At 33.3% G+C, this 16,733-nt stretch overlaps 1 protein-coding gene across 2 annotated transcripts in view; it reads left to right on the top strand.

Annotated features, from left to right (window-relative positions):
• Window positions 1-16,733, top strand: part of PDE3A (phosphodiesterase 3A) — a 308,603-nt gene that overhangs the window by 180,754 nt on the left and 111,116 nt on the right. The window contains exon 2 of one of the 2 annotated variants that reach the window (XM_007967850.3): window positions 4,842-4,892. The exons of the other annotated variant lie outside the window; for it this stretch is intronic. Within the exon in view, the coding sequence (XP_007966041.1) occupies window positions 4,842-4,892 (51 nt within the window). The remainder of the gene's footprint in view (window positions 1-4,841; window positions 4,893-16,733) is intronic. 2 annotated transcript variants of the gene reach the window in all.

Below are 16,733 nucleotides of genomic sequence, written 5' to 3' on the forward strand. Positions count from 1 at the left end.
TTTGAAACAACATCAGCATCATTTTGCACTTAATTCTGAAATTCATTGACCTCAATGTACAAACTGTCTTCTTTACTATTTATTGTAAATAACCATTTTTTTTAAAATTTGTTGTAATCACACATCAAGAAAGTAGGGCTAGGGTTTGTGAAACATTTATCCTTATGGTTCTGCTTTAACAGGAATACTTACCAGTAGCTAAATGCCTCATTTTATTTTAAGTAATCTGTAATACTAAGTCAGTTTATCACACTGTGGGTAGTTTTCTTTTAAAAGGATTCTGACAATATGCTTCTTATTGTAGTCATTCAGCCATTATCTGAGAACAATGTTTTTATGACAGTAAAATTTTTTTTGTACAAGTAGGATAAAAATTCATATATCATCATGTGCTAATATGAAGTCTATCCTTACATCTCTCACTCTCCACCCCATGCACCATCTAGTGGCCAGATGCTGTAATCATGGGAAGGAATAAAGCGCTGACACTACGCAGTCCTTACCCCCACCAGTGCCTCTTCCTTTGCATTAAAAAAGAAGGAAGGAAGGAAGGAAGGGAGGGAGGGAGGAAGGAAGGAAATACAGTGAAATAATAAATGCTACATTTTGGCTCAGATTATTTTAATTAGAAATAGAAGTTTAATGATAAATACTTTGTATTCTTCAAATCCAAAAGGAAAAATATCGTGTTCATTTCCTTTGGTGCTCTTATTGACTGTAGAACATTACAGTATCTCATTTGTCATATGCAGAGTTCATTCTTTTTGAATATATTTCACATAGGATGTAGATTTCTGTAACATTTCCTATTACTTTGAAAAAAGTAGCCAGAGTGTACATTTAAAAATACTACCATATTCTTGGTCAGCTCATACTTTTCAATAATATAAAGATGATATTAATATATAAATAAGAATAGAAAAAATTTATTTGCCCTACATATTTCTCAGTTTATTATATAATGCCAGGAAATAACTCTCTGATACATAACACACTTGGCAAATTTTACTGTTTTATGCTTTAAAAGAAAAAGTCAAACTTAGTGAATTTTTTGAAATGCATCATACAAGCTCTGATTTGCAAATTACCAAATTGATCTTATCTTCTGTACTAAATGATGACCTAAATTAGTCTACACTTTGAGTGTTTTTGTTCTTTGACTAAAATCATCATTGTTAAGATAATTAATGGCAGAAGGCCGTGATTACATGCTTTTCTTATTTTAATTCTGGTCCTACAAAAATGTTTCCTTTTTGACTTACTGTCATCATCAAACACTCTCTCTTAAATCAATAGATTATGGATTACAACTTGTGTTTGTAAGATCAATTTGCCCTTTTTAGCTGTGATAGGAGAATTTACTACCTTATTTTGATCCTGTTAGTTTACACTCATTAGTAAGGGAGATAACAGGTTTAATAGTCAGCATTTTATAAATCTTCCATAAGATGTGGATAAATCATTTCACTAGAGGCCTACAGCTCAATTTATTGCCACTTTAAAGTTGCCAAAAATAATCATCTTGTCCTCCTGTTTTAATGTAAGGTATTGTCAATGTTTGAAATGTGTCAGGAATTGTTTTTGATAGTTCTAATGAACAATTAATTGACTGATTTTAATTTATGTTTCTAAATCATATTATTTATTTCATTAGTTAATTATTGCTTGTGAACTATATTATAGTCAACTTTAAATTAGTATCAATAAACATTTTTGAGATGATGTAGTACTAATAAATCCATAAATTAAAAAATTAAGGCATTAAATAAATATCTACTATGTAAGCATTCAATTTTATATAATGATTATCTAGGTCAGTGTACCCAAAATTGTGTGCTAGCCAAACTACAATTAAATCATCATGGTGATTCCAAGGCTTAAAATGATTGACTATGTCTGTTAAAAATGAGTAGCTTAAAATTCATTAAATTAGTTTGTTATGTTTTTTACTTATTATAGCATGAACAGTTCACATGTTCTTTTTTATAAAGGCCTTGGAAGCCAAATTTTAATTGCTATATGGTATCATTTTATATACTGTAATCTATTGAGTAATTTCCCTTTTGTTGGATATACAATTAGTAGCACATTATAGTTACTGAATTTTTATATCTTAGTTTACTGGTTCAAAGGGTATGAATTTTTAAGAATATATGTATTATATATTTTTTATATATGTGTAAATATATCTACACAATGTATATATGTGTATTTGTTATATAGTAGCAATATAGATGCTTAATTTACTCCCTCTTTTCTGAATATTCAACATTATTAATTTGTAAATATAATAGGCAATAGTAGTATCTTATCATAGTTTATACTGAATTTCTTTTACTTCCAATAAAGTTAAATTTCTTTCCATAGATCTATTTATTTTGTAAGTTATTCTTAGTCTTCCCTCAATTTTTTACTAGGGTTGGGATTCTTTCAAATTTGTAAGAACCCTTACTGTCCTGAAGATATTATTCTTTACCTACGGTTTACTACAGATACTTTACCAATGTGACATTTATGCAAATACTCTGAAGTTTTATATAGCCAGATCAATTGTCCTCTTGTGTAATAAAAAAAAAAATTTAAAAAAAGATTTAGATTTCTTTAAATTTTTTAATTTCCCAATAGGTTGAATATTTGCCTGGATTTTATTCTATTTTATATTTACAGGTTTGTCTTTTTAAAAATTTGTCTTTTAAATTTATAATTAATATTAGTATTTAATATAAGGTTAGGCTCTAATTATTTTTTCCCCTAAAAGTCCATTTTTCTTTTTCTTTTTTTTTTTTTTTTTTTTTTTTTTGTGAGACAGGGTCTCACTCTGTCACCCAGGCTAGAGTGCAGCAGTGCTATCTCCGCTCACTGCAATCTTGGCCTTTGAGGTTCAAGCAATTCTCCTGCCTCAACTTCCCAAGAAGGTGGGATCATAGGCATGCCACACCACGCCCACCTAATTTTTGTATTTTTAGTAGAGAAGGGGTTTCACCATGTTGGCCAGGCTGGTCACGAACTCCTTTTTTTTCATTAGTTGAATAATTCATCAAATACAAAATATTTTTGATATTTTCTTTTTTATATTTTGTTGGTACACATACGTATATTTATTCCAAATTATTTCATTCATTTGCATTTTAATGCTAAACAATTATCCCAAAATTTGGTTAAATTTTATAATATATTTTAACAACCAGAAAGGTATTTTCATCACTTGTAACATTTTCTAATGGATTCTTTTTTGTTTTTGAGATGGAATCTTACTTTGTCTCCCAGGCTGGAGTGCAGTGGCGCAATCTTGGCTCACTGCAACCTCTGCCTCCCAGGTTCAAGCAATTTCCCCACCTCAACCTCCCAAGTAGCTGGGGCTACAGGTACACACCACCACGCCTGGCTAATTTTTGTACTTTTAGTAGAGACAGTGTCTGGTCTCGAACTCCTCACCACAGGTAATCTGCCTGCCTTGGCTTCCCAAAGTGCTAGGATTACAGGCATGAGCCACTGTGCCCGGACCTCTAATGAGTTCTTTTTTATTGTATATACTTGAGGTGTACAACATGATATTTTGATGTATATTTACAATGTAAAATAATTACTAAGGTCAAGTGAATTAACATCTCTCACAGTTTTAACTTTCTTTGTGTCTGGTGAAATCACCTAAAATGTAGCCTCTTAGCAAACTTCAGCACACCGTATAACATCATGAGCTATAGTTCTCATGTTCTGCATTGTATTGCTATACTTATTCATCTGACATAACTGATTATATATGTGTATACTCTCCAATGAAATTTATGTTTTTTTAAAATTAAAAATACTATTAGCTTTTTATTGCAATCTAGTTAAACCTGAAATCTAGTTAAATTTGTTTGAGTAGAACTGAGCACTCAATAGTTTATAGAATTAAGTCTTCTTTACCAGTAGCACTGTATGTCCATCAGTAAATTTTTACCATTTTTTGTATATGGTTATCAAACATTTCTTGATAATGTTCAAAGGCATATTATTTTTGTTGCTATTGTGAACAGTTGTTTGTTGTTAAGTCTACTTAGGAGTCATTGCTGTTATATAGAAAAGCTAATAATGTACATAAATTCATTTATAGTCCATCTTGTGCTAGTTATTAGTTGTAGATACTTCTTCAGTTGGTACTGATGAGTCATGAGATTACTGACAGATGAATGGAGTTTCATTTCTCTCAGTCAATATCTTGTATTTCCTTAATATTCTTAACGTTAAATGTTATTTTCCATAAGTAAATATTATTCTTTGTAAGCAAGGTAGTTCAGGGCTATTACCACCATAGAAATAACGTGATAATATTTTATAGGTTATTATTGAAAATCTACATTTTATGACTATCTGGGCATATTTCACATTAAATATTTAATAATTTTACTCTTTAGAACTTTCAAGATTTTTACAGTTTTGAAGGAGGATTAAAAATTATTGAACTAATTTGGCCTTCTGGTTCTTATAATTTGTGGTAGCAGGTTTAACTATAGTAGTAATTTACCCAGAATATTTTCTTAAGAAGCGAAAGGTTTAATAACATGCAAATAAAGCTATACATGGTTTAACATCTATCTAGGATGTTCCTGACAGAGCTATACAGTAGTTTATTTTATCACACAGTGATATTAAAATACTCTCAAAATGATTAGAAGTTGAAATATTAGCTATTAAACCAGGAGTTTGCTACTAATTTAGGCGTGTTAATTTATTCATGATAGCTATTTAATATATTACTAATAAAGATTGGAACAACCTGATTATTCTTTAAAATAAAGAAGAAAAGTGTTTGTCGGGTAAAATAATCATTTAACTTATTGTAATTATCATCTTTACAGCTCATGGGACATTCAGAATGGGACCACAAACGAGGGTCAAGAGGATCTCAGGCAAGTTTCTTTTTCATGTTTCGTTTCTTAACATTTTCAGCTATGGGTTTCCTAAAACTCAAGATATAATAAAAAGTAGAGAGAGTAAGAGGCGAAATAACCATGCCATTTGTTTTTATTTAAGTTAACTATAATTAAATTCTGGATTTCAAATCCCAAAGGCAGATGCCAGGATATTCCTCCTAAGAGCTTTCTGGTATCCCAGATTGGTTTATAGATTTTATATTCATCTTGTCTCTGCAGAATACATTTTGATCAGCAACCCACTCTCTTTATGCATTTCCTTTGACAATTTTCTGTGTATTTTGTTTTTTTCTTCAGCTTCCTGTTTTTGGTTAAATATTTTGAAATATAATCAGACTAAACTCTGAACTAATTACAAGATTTTGTCTCTAAATTAACTCTCTTCATCTGAGGGAAACAGAAAGATGAAAGGACCTATTATTTTTGAAAAGAAACAAATTCTAAATCTTTCTATATTACTAGACTGTTTTCATTGTCTTACTTTATGTCTTAGGCAAGGAGAAAAGCTTCCATGACGCATTTATGCTTTTTAATGACCTAATTAGACAATGTGGATTTGTTTTGCTTCCATAATTACTTTTCCTGACAGAATAAAGACTGAGCTTTACACTAAGAATATTATTTCTTCTCCTAGAGCACTTTGTGAAGAAATATAAAAATAATTTCTCTCATGGCAGCCTATGGTTACCTGACTGTAAACATGTAAAATAAAAATTAAGTAGGTGGAAATGTTTGCTTCTGTTGCACACATTCTGTATTCGCCACTAAAAAATATATAATTTACAAAAGGCAGTTGAATGTGCAATACTTTAAATGAAAGTTCATTGGAAAGTGGGGGATTCTCCCACGTGTTTTACAAAGCTGATATGTTCTTGTGTTGTCATTAAATTTGTATGAATAACTATTTAATTTAGGTCACTAGGAAAATACAACCAAGTCAATCAATTGTTGTAGTTCACATTTTAATGACTGATTTTATTTCTGTCCATCATCAATTTGATTAGTAAATAATGTAAACCAATTAAATTAGGATCATCTAAAAGAATTTATGCCTTACTTCCTTTCCCTCACTCTCACCTCCCCTTCAGTTTCTCTGAAAACTCTCCCTCTGTACACATCTATAAAATTTTAAGTGAGAATTTGCTGCAAGGTCAGTAATGAAGGGATTAAATTAACATAGAGTAAATTCTTTGTGATTCTAAACCAGTAAAAAGGTAAAGATAACTGCAAGTAAGAAGGTCCATGGTTTCTGATTATTGCTACCAAAACATTTTGATATTCAAAACATGCCAAGCAAGTTGTTGAGGACATGTCTCTTCAAAGCAATGTAGTGTTATATACAGAAAATTATTGTTTAAGATATACATCATTTACTCTCTATTTTGCTTTGGTATACTTTATCTTCAGGTTTAGATTGGTTACTATGTCAACATAAATTGTCAAAAAAAAAAAAACCTCACAATTGTACAGTATTGTTTTTGTTAACTTTCAGCATAAATAGAACAAAATTTTTAAAATTCCAAATATTGCCTATAGCTAGAATATGTGAGAATTCCACATATAAACATAAACTATTTTCATAAATGAAGTTTGATTACATTTGAAAGCCTGAGGTGGTTCTAAAAAGCAAAAGCATTAAAATAGGCTTGCATGAATTACCATTATAAACAGCAAGTCTTTTTTGGATCTCTTAACCAGCAAAATAGCTATTCTAAATATAGTATACCTTTGTCCCATTTTGATTCCTCAACTCAGATGCAAACTGTCAAAGTAAAAAATAAACACAACACACCAAAAGATAAGAACAATAAGAACCATAGCAAAAAACGTTAAAAAGAAAGAGAATTTCCAAAGAATTTGGAAATTGCCGGTAGATAAATTAAGCCTTGAGTAATAACCTCTTATCTGATTTCAATTCCCTACTGACAAAATAATAATAATAATAATAATAACAATAATAATGTGTTCATGTTTTGAATAATTGATCTCTTCTTTAATTGTATTATCTCCTTGGTCAATATGTCTAAAGTCTTCCAGCTTTTCAAGGGGAACTTCAGACAAATTGCACTTGAACATAGACCTCTCAATAGTTTACTCCAAAGCCTTGCTCAAGTTCCATCTTAGTTAATTTAGAACTGGTTTCTAAGCACTTGCTGTGTTTACAGCACTGTGGTGGGTCTAACTGAAGAAAACTTGAAAGACAAGGTTACTGCTTTCCAAGAGCTCACAAATTATGGTTGGAAATAGAGTAATATTTGTATACATAATTCACATATAAGGCAATCTGGTAGATGCAACATTACATACAGTATGTGGTGCATGATGACGTATCTGTGAATGACAGTATGTATGATGGTGGTCAGATAAAATTATAATGCCATGTTTTTACTATGCCTTTTCTATGTTTAGATCAAATAGCATTTGGTACAATTGCCTACACTTTTCAGCACAGTAACATGCTGCACAGATTTGTAATCCAGGAGCAACAGGCTATAACATATAGCCTAGGTGTGTAATAGGCTATAGCATCTGGTTTGTGTAAGTATACTCTATGATGTTCCCACAACAAAATCTCCATCACTAAATGACATATATACAAAGTGTGATAAGACTATATATATACCTTGGGAGGCCGAGGCGAGGCAGGCAGATCACCAGAAGTCAGGAGTTCGGGACCAGCCTTTCCAACATGGTGAAACCCCGTCTCTACTAAAAATAATAAAAAATAATAATAATAATTAGCCAGGCATGATGGTGGGTGCCTGTAATCCCAGATACTCGGGAGGTTGAGACAGGAGAATCTCTTGAATCCTGGAGGCGGAGGTTGCAGTGAGCCAAGATTGTGCCACTGCATCCAGCCTGGGCAACAGAACAAGACTCCGTATCAAAAAATAAAATAAAATAAGACTGCATATATACAAAGTGAGATAGGATTTTGGTGGAGGAGTATTTCTTACTCCCTAGTAGACTAGGAAATACCTCTGAGAATTGATGGTATCTGAGGTGTGGCTTTAAGGATGGGTAAACTTTCAAAAGTACAGAGGAAAAGGTGGATGAAAAAGCTTTAGTAAAAGTCTGAACTGAGAAGAGTGTGGGACACATTTGAATATATGTGAATTTTTTATAACTTCTGTATAAATACTTGTGGATGGCAACTCTTACAGCAATTACTGTGAAGGAATAATCTGGATAATGCTATACTTTATTGACTAGATAGGCAGAGGAAGATAAGAGGGTCAAGAGTTTGAAACTGAGTACTATAAGAATTAGGACCATTAACACAGAACAGTTTAGATGGAAGATGATGAGTTCAGGGTTAGCAATATTAAGTGATAAGTGAAGATGACAATTCCAAAACGAAGTTACAGACACATACTCGAGGCCTGATTAGAACAAAAGGTGTCAGTTTGGGAATGCTAATCATACAGGAGATAATTGAGCTCCACCAGTAGATAGACTCCCAGAAGAAAATTAAAAGAAAAAACAGAAGAAAAGTCTGATTCTAGTAAAGACTAGAAACAAGCTGAGTTAATATGAGTACGCATGGTCTTACTAGAGACCAGGGGGAGGAGAGATGATTCAGAACCAAAAGTTCTGAATAAGGACTTAAGGAGAGGAATAAGATCACAGACCAAGGTTCAGGAAAATTAAAATGTAGCAGATGTCTTTGGGTTTAGTGATTAGGAGGACATTAGTGAACTTTCTAAAAACAGTTTTGAGAAAGAAGTAGTGGAAAGAAAAATACAGAAGAGAAAAGTGTAAGATACCAGAAGAGTCTCTTGGAAGAGCTTTGTTTTAAAAGAAAGTTGGGATTGCAGCAAGAGGTGGCAGCAAGAGTGATTTATTTAGTTAGTTAGTTAGTTATTTTTAATGCTAAGGTGAGATATGTGTCTTAATTACTGGCCGATGAAAAGAATTAGTGTGGAAAAGAAAACACTGAAAATTCTCAATAGTGAGCTGATTCAGGACTCATTATTGGTGAAGGTTCAGGGAAGGGAATGTGCTTTCTTCCAGAGTGGTCCTTTTGGCACTTCTTTATGTATTTTCCTCACAGGAGACCCACCCCCACCCCCACCCCATATCAGCCATTTACACTACATCACAGAAACTGGCACTGTTTGCAAATGAAATACTGGATAAATTCACCGAAAAGTACAGATGGGGAAGCTTTGAAAAGAAAGTAGAGGCCAGGGGCAGTGGCTCATGCTTGTAATCCCAGCACTTTGGGAGGCCAAAGCAGGTGGCACCTGAGGTCAGGAGTTTGAGACCAGCCTGACCAACATGGTGAAACCCCACCTCTGCTAAAGATACAAAAATTAGCCAGGCATGATGGCATGCGACTGTAGTCTCAGCTACTCGGGAGACTGAGACAGGAGAATAGCTTGAGCCTAGGAGGCAGAGAGGCAGAGGTTACAGTGAGCCAAGATTGCGCCACTTCACTCCAGCCTGCAAGAAAGAGCCAGACTCTGTCTCAAAAAAAAAAAAGTAGAAATATTTCTAGCAGAATGAGAGAGAGAGAAAAAAAAAGTAAGGACAGATACTGTAACATTAAAAAGATATTATGAACCTATTGACTTCAATTTTCTTGGTAGGATTGAGGATATAATAGTGAAAAACCTTGAATGCTAGAAAAATATTGTTTTAGATATGTAAAAAAGGGAACTCGCTTGATTCCTGCCCAGTAAAAAGCAGAGAGCTCTCTGAGACGTGCGTGTGCTAGCCTGCAAGATGAATTTTAACATATTTTACTTTGATTTGCAAAACATGGATATATATCAGGTACTTTTTTTTAGCCTTTGAGGAATCAGAAATAGATAAAACGTTGGCGTCTAGCAGCATCTAATTTTTTTCTTTTTTTTACCTCAGCCTTAATCATTGCTAGGATAGAGTTAAGCTTCCCCTGGCTTCTCCCTGGATAGTTAATAAATAAGGGATTTTCTTAAATTTCCCTTCGTACTTCAAAATTGTATCATATATGCATTATCACAGAATTTAAGATGCACCGTTCATATCGAATACTTGTCCTATAGAAAAATACCTTTCTTCTAGTAAATTCCAACCCTTAATTGCATATGACTTTTTAGACGCCGCAAGAATGTCATTCAGGCTTACTTATATTACTTTATTCTCAGTAATTTTCTTTCATAATTTGTCAGCTCACTCATAGCTTTCTGGCTGATTTTTCTTCTTTCTTTTTTTTAAAAGTATATAACTGTCAAATAGTAGATCATCCAAATGTAGGAAAGACGCTAAATGATAAATAAACTTCCAGCCCCATGCAGAACTCCTTTGTCTGGCAGTGTTCCCAGTAATACCAAATGAAGTTGGGATGAAGTTCTCAGAAGGCAATTACTTGTTGTTTTTTCTTCATTTTTATTTTTTGTTCTTGAAGGGAAGTTTTCCAGTGGGAAGTAAAAAGAGGCAACAGAAAATATGCTTTTTTTTTTTTTTGAGACGGAGTCTGGCCCTGTGCCCCGGCTGGAGTGCAGTGGCGCGATCGCCGCGGCGCGATCTCGGCTCACCGCAACCTCCGCCTCCCGGGTTCACACCATTCTCCTGCCTCAGCCTCCTAAGGAGCTGGGACTACAGGCGCCCGCCACCACGCCCAGCTAATTGTATTTTTAGTAGAGACGGGGTTTCACCATTTTGGCCAGCATGGTTTCAATCTCTTGACCTCGTGATCCGCCCGCCTCGGCCTCCCTAAGAGCTGGGATTACTGGCGTGAGCCACTGCGCCCGGCCGCTTTTTTTTTTTGAAAAGCTTAAAAATGGTAGGAGGCGATTCCAAGGGGCCGATAATTTACTTGTCACCTAGTGGAGGTTCTTTGTGGAAAAGATTAGTTCAGTTTGTGAATTTGTAAACTTCCTAACATTTTAATATACTTGGAACCCTCAGGCCTTTATTTACCAATAGTGAAAAACTAGCAAGTTTTTTGTTATTTAGTACATTATTGGTATTTTGGCTACCAGCCAGACTTTATTAGCTGCACTTAAAAGTACTTACAAGAAACAAAATGCTGTATTGTCCATCTGGTTTTCAAATGATTGAAGTCTTTCTTTAGATAATAAAATTCTGGTTTGTATGAGTCTAAATAATTCAAGTATTAAGTGTAAAATACAGGAAGATAGCTGAGTATTCCAATGGAAAAAAAGTTATTAATGCATTAGACTGTCAGTATGCTTTAAAATGACCCATGGCCTTTTTTGGAGCATGTCTTTAGTGGTTTAACAAGTCCTGGAGGCAACAAATTATAAAAACTCTAGACTAAAAGCAATTGCCTAGATCAGTTAGTCTTTATATCATACTGTTAAGTCTCGATGATGAATTTTGATGAGGAGTCATTGTGCTTTACTTTTTTGTCCGTAATTTCAAGGGAATGGATCTGATAGTGATAGCTACTGAAGTTGATTAACTTAATCGTTTGCCTACTAATGGCCTGATTCAGTGACAGGTCACTTCTTTTCTAGGTTAAATCATTTGTTTTTGATAAGAGAATGTGGAGAGTAATTTAAATGCCTTTTCAGATTTATCTGGAGTAATGCCATATGTATTTATTTGAAGTTAATTCCTTTTAATACATTTTAGAAAGATGACCAGCCATATTTCCCAGGAATTTGTTCCAAGGGATTAATGTGAGCAGATTGGGAGCTCATTATTACATCTCCCAAATGTCTGACATGTTACCAGGGAATAATTTATGCCCTGGAGCTAGCTGCCAGTGCCACTTTTTCTACAAACATAATGTCTTTCACTTGCATTTCTTCCTCCTTTTTCATTTTTCCATATATCAACCTAACAACATTCAATATTCGTTCAGAAATTGTTCCTATAATTGTTTAATTTATGGCAGCTCTCCAAAGACAGTTTGGTTTTGGGGTTTTTCATTTGCTTGTTGTTTTGAGAAATTTGTTTAAATTTTGCTTATACTAACAGGGATGACACAAAACATATTTGCCTAGGGTCTCAGTTATTGTAAGGATGGCCTTGTCATTGCATGTAATAGTGACAGGAAGGGACCTAAATACCATATCTGTCTTCTCCATTAGGTCTTCCTCTAGATATTTAAAATTTTATCCTTCAGTCAGTTCTGTACTGTTGGACAGTTGTTTTATACTCTTCCCCCACTCTTTGAAATTGCTTTTATTTAGTTACTGTTGAGTATTATGTCTTTAGTTTGTACTGACAAACTACAGGACACAGTTTTTAGCAAATCTATCATAGTAGGGATATTGTTGACAATGTCCACAGCGCACACAGTGTCAAGAGGATGGGGAGACGTTTCTCTTTGTCCTCAGAGAAGGGAAAACAGTGTTTCTCTTTAACAACTAAACCCACTAGTATATTACTTGTCTAGCATCCCTGGTCTCCACCTAGTAGAGGCCAGAAACAACACCCCCAGTCCCCAAGTTGTGATAAGAAAAATGTCTCCAGACATTATCAGATATCCCCTGGGAGGCAACTTTGCTTCTAGTTGAAAACCACTGAAATTACCGCATAATTTCATTGTCAGGTGTATGGAACATAGTAAATAAATATTTAGTGATTAATCTTAACACTTTATATAGGAAAATGAGAACATGCTTCTTCAAGCATTTATGCTTGCAGGTTTTCAGGTTTCATCTTTAAGTCTATCAAATAGAAATTTTAAAGAACATATTCATTTCACTCTGAAGTAGTTTTCTCAGAGTGGAATTATGTCCAAGAAATCTAATGGCTGGGTGTTGGTTGGGGGGAATGTACTCTTCCCACACTTATATGTTCGAGTGATTTGCAGGAGGAAGGAGAGTTTGGCGCTGTCCTCACAGTGCTTTCATGGAACACGTGTTTCAGGGAAACTGATGGATGACCTTGATTAAGTCACTCTTGATTACGGGCCCTGGTCTCTTAAAAGAACATTGATGAACAGGAATCAAATCCACAGAAATAAAAGGGAAAATTGCCACTGGCATTTATGCTTTTATTGTTTTCCCCATGTTTATAGATTAGTAGACATGTTGTTTAATACTTATTGAATGACCCTCTTATGTTGGGGCCTGTGGACATCATTCCCATGAGATGGGCACTACCTTGTGTTTGTTTAGCCAAATCACAACTTGTGGTACTTCATTTGAAATGAAACAAAGAAATCAAATAAACGACCACTGACAATAGATATTTATCTGCAGGGACTGCAAATAGTTTATGCAATAGTCAATTTTACTAAGTGTACAAAAGCATATTTTGAGAGAAATAAAAACAAAAATAATACCTATCACTTTAAGCCACAAATAGTTTCTGACCAATGCTGCAGTTGTGACTTTCATTATATTCTTTCCCCCAGATATCTTGTTGTAAACATTAAGAAAATTAATGCAAGTGTTTTGCATGTACGTTCCTCTAAACAAGCACATTCTGAAAATTTTCCAACTCTCAAGTTTTGCCTTCCACTTGAGAGAATAACAGGAGAAAAATATGCTAACTTGATAACAGTTAACTTTATCTTTGAATTGCAATATCTGACAAAGGGAAATCATTTTTATCTTACGCTCAGTGATTTTATGCCATCTGTAGCATTTAGTAAGATCTTGTTTTTTATTAATCCTGGCAACATACTCTAAAAGGGAAGTTTTGTGTATGGACTTTTTATTTTTACTCCACTTATAGATAAAACTGATAAAAAAAGATTGTGCCAAAAATAATGAGGTTCTCATAGAAGATTGAAATCTAAGACTAGGATGTATTAACTAGAACAAATAATTCGATACAGAGGTAGGTAAAGGTGATATAGGGTGGAGGAGGTTATATGGTAGTAAGGACAGTTAACTAGAGAGGGTGAATTGAGGCAAAGAAACTGGAAAATGGTTGATCTTTTACGATGAATATTAACATCCATTTTCATATACTAACAAAAAAACAGAGGATATAGACTTTTAGTACACGCTTGAGACAATTTTTTTTTAATTTGGAGAAATTGAATGTTTTAATTTCTTATTAATACATATCCAGGCTATATGTATAAATATGTATTTCTAATAGCATTAACATTTATGGTACAGGAATTTTTCTTTATAGCCATTCTAGGGAACAAACTAAAATGTTGTTTAATAGCATTCCCCATAAGATTTTATATTCTCATCAAAGGTACTGATTTTCTTAAAAGGTTTTACCTTGGGAGAACAAAGATGGCTTAGCAGTTATGTTGTCAACCTTAAGTGATTGTCCCATTTTATGTAAAATTCAGCCATCGTGTAAACATAAGTAAACCCAAAGTTAGCAGGGCTGATAACTACAAAGAAAAAGTCTGGAATAATATTAGTGGTATTAATGAACTAAAATGATCTTAAAAGTCACACAAATGAAGCTTCTTGTTAGATTTCATTTTCTGGATCATAGAATTTTTGTTTTTGTTTTTGTTTTCCCCTTGTTGGATGGTGATGCATTGTGTAATAAGCAATTCTTGGAAAACTCTTAAGTGTTACAAGTTAAAGCTTATTCTTATTGGAAATCTGCAAGTTATCAAACTTGCATCAAAACAGTTTACTTGCTGAGTTCTATGGTGTTGTGTTTAAATACTTCTGGGTGACAGTTTCCACTTGGATCTCTACAACTATTTCAATTTGAGAATTTTGTAATCATATTCTTTGTTTTCAAATCATTTTAACCCTGATTTTAGAGAAAGTTGTTTACATAGTATCAGCGATACACACTTAAAAGAGTTTTTTGTTTTTTTTTTTAAGTTTGGGAGAAAAAACTTCTCAGAAAATTGTGGGTGAGACAAATAGATGGAGTAGAAATCGCAAAAATAAACTACATCATGATGAAGTGCAAACAGATGTAAAAGCTCTAGTTCTCAAGACTGGGAGCAGAGGAATGGAAAGAAGTTGTCTGTCAAAGATGATGATTGGGAAATATAGAAAAGACCATCTCATGAAGCAAAAAGAACATGGCCATTGAAGCCATATTGAAGTTAGAAACACGCAGTGAATTTTTTTTTTTTTTTTTTTTGATACTGGGAATGAATGATGATTTGGGGGATTGACAGGTCTTAACTCCACCTTTGCTGCTTATTGTCCCTATTCAGTTTTACGGTGACTTAGTGCTATAACTGTGGTGACATTTCTCTTCTGGTACCTCGAAAATATGGTAGTATATGCACGATTATTGCATTTTTAGGCCTTTGCATGAGTTTTTAAGGAGTATTCCAATTAACTATATGTTTATGAAATGTAATCCTAGGACAATTTAGTTTTCTTTTTCATGGAGAAATATAGCATGACTTTAAATAAGTTTTGCTAAATAGTAAAATTGCAGCAGCCAGTTTTGTTTTATACTGATTATGGCAACCCTGTGTATAGTGAATTTTTAATTAATAGTTCTAAAATAAAGGAAAGCATTATAATTTATGAACTTAGAGTTTCATTTATTCAAGTAAACTTTGCTGAACCCGTGTGTCTTGAGGAACTCTGTTAATCCATAATAAAATATAGCAGCCTTTGAGGAATTAGCGAAATTATATCTAAAGCATAAATAATAAAGCCAAAAAGCCTTTTGTTTTATTTATGCTATTCCCCTGCTTTCAGGCTTTTCTGTTTCTAAAGCATTACAGGTAAGTTGAGATCCCCTCATTTTAATATCCATGATACCTTATTGTAGGATAGCATATTATTACTTTGACTGTAAACTGAAATTGTTGGATGAGGAATGATTTGTCATGTAGTCATTACTTAAGGAGTAGATAGTATTTAAATATTGACTTTTTCATACAGGAATATGTGTTCTCATTCTCTAGGCATATGACCACTCCCCCCTACTTCCTCCCTTTTTTTTTTTTTTTTTTTTTTTTTCTTATCACATGGAACTTTTGAGCTCAGGAGTGATTCTGTCTCATGCAGCTTAGGGATCTGAAATTTACATAAGGACTTTAATAGAAGCTTATGACACATGATATGACCAGGCTTTTCACTATTTTTTGCCATTTATTTGGCTTAAAATCAATGGAACAAACTGAACTTGGCATTACTATTTCTGTTCAAAAAGAAGAAAAATATATAATTTAACTGTTTTTTATGTTTTGGTCTTGGCACTGTGGCTTTTGTTTATGGAAAAAGACAGGAGAGGAAAAAAGCATTATTTTAACTTCACATGATAAATAATCATACCAAACTGAGATTTCCTTAAAAAGTATTTGTTCGTTTTTCTTATTACGATGAGTATTGCTAGTAATTCAGTGCAAGTTTGAAATGATATAATGGTAGTATCTTCTTTAAATAGCATTAGAGGTTTAAGTGCATCACTAACATCATAACTTTATAGAGATATTCCAGGAGAATTCATCTAGTTTCTGTACTTATTTATGAATAAGAGATGCTTATGTATGTATTATGGATGTTATTTCTTCTTGACAAATTCTATTAGTATAAAAGAAAAGCATTAATATTTATGTTTAATAAAATAATATTTAACTTTAAGTTCCTTTATAAGTGCTTTATGGACATTATTAACTAATTTAAAACATCAACTATTTTTATCTGGAGTGAATTTCTGCCAATATTAATTCGGAAAAAATAGGGATATAAATAGCGTCTATGGCTTCCAAATGTTTAAAAGACATTCTGTGTTCATCATTTTATGCATTGGTGGTTGTGGAACTTTAATCAGTGGATACAGCCTAGAAAGTCAACAATTTTGGGGGGAATGAACAGTGTTACACATATTATATGCATAGCTAGAAGCATAGGAGAGGCTCTCATTTGTTATACTAGATATCAAATGCTTGAAGCCGTCTCTCTTTTCGTGTGAGACAACATTTCAAACATACGGCACAGTACAGCGAATAAT

This window comes from Chlorocebus sabaeus, chromosome 11 (assembly GCF_047675955.1).
Source record: "Chlorocebus sabaeus isolate Y175 chromosome 11, mChlSab1.0.hap1, whole genome shotgun sequence".
NCBI classification, from domain to species: Eukaryota; Metazoa; Chordata; class Mammalia; order Primates; family Cercopithecidae; genus Chlorocebus; species Chlorocebus sabaeus.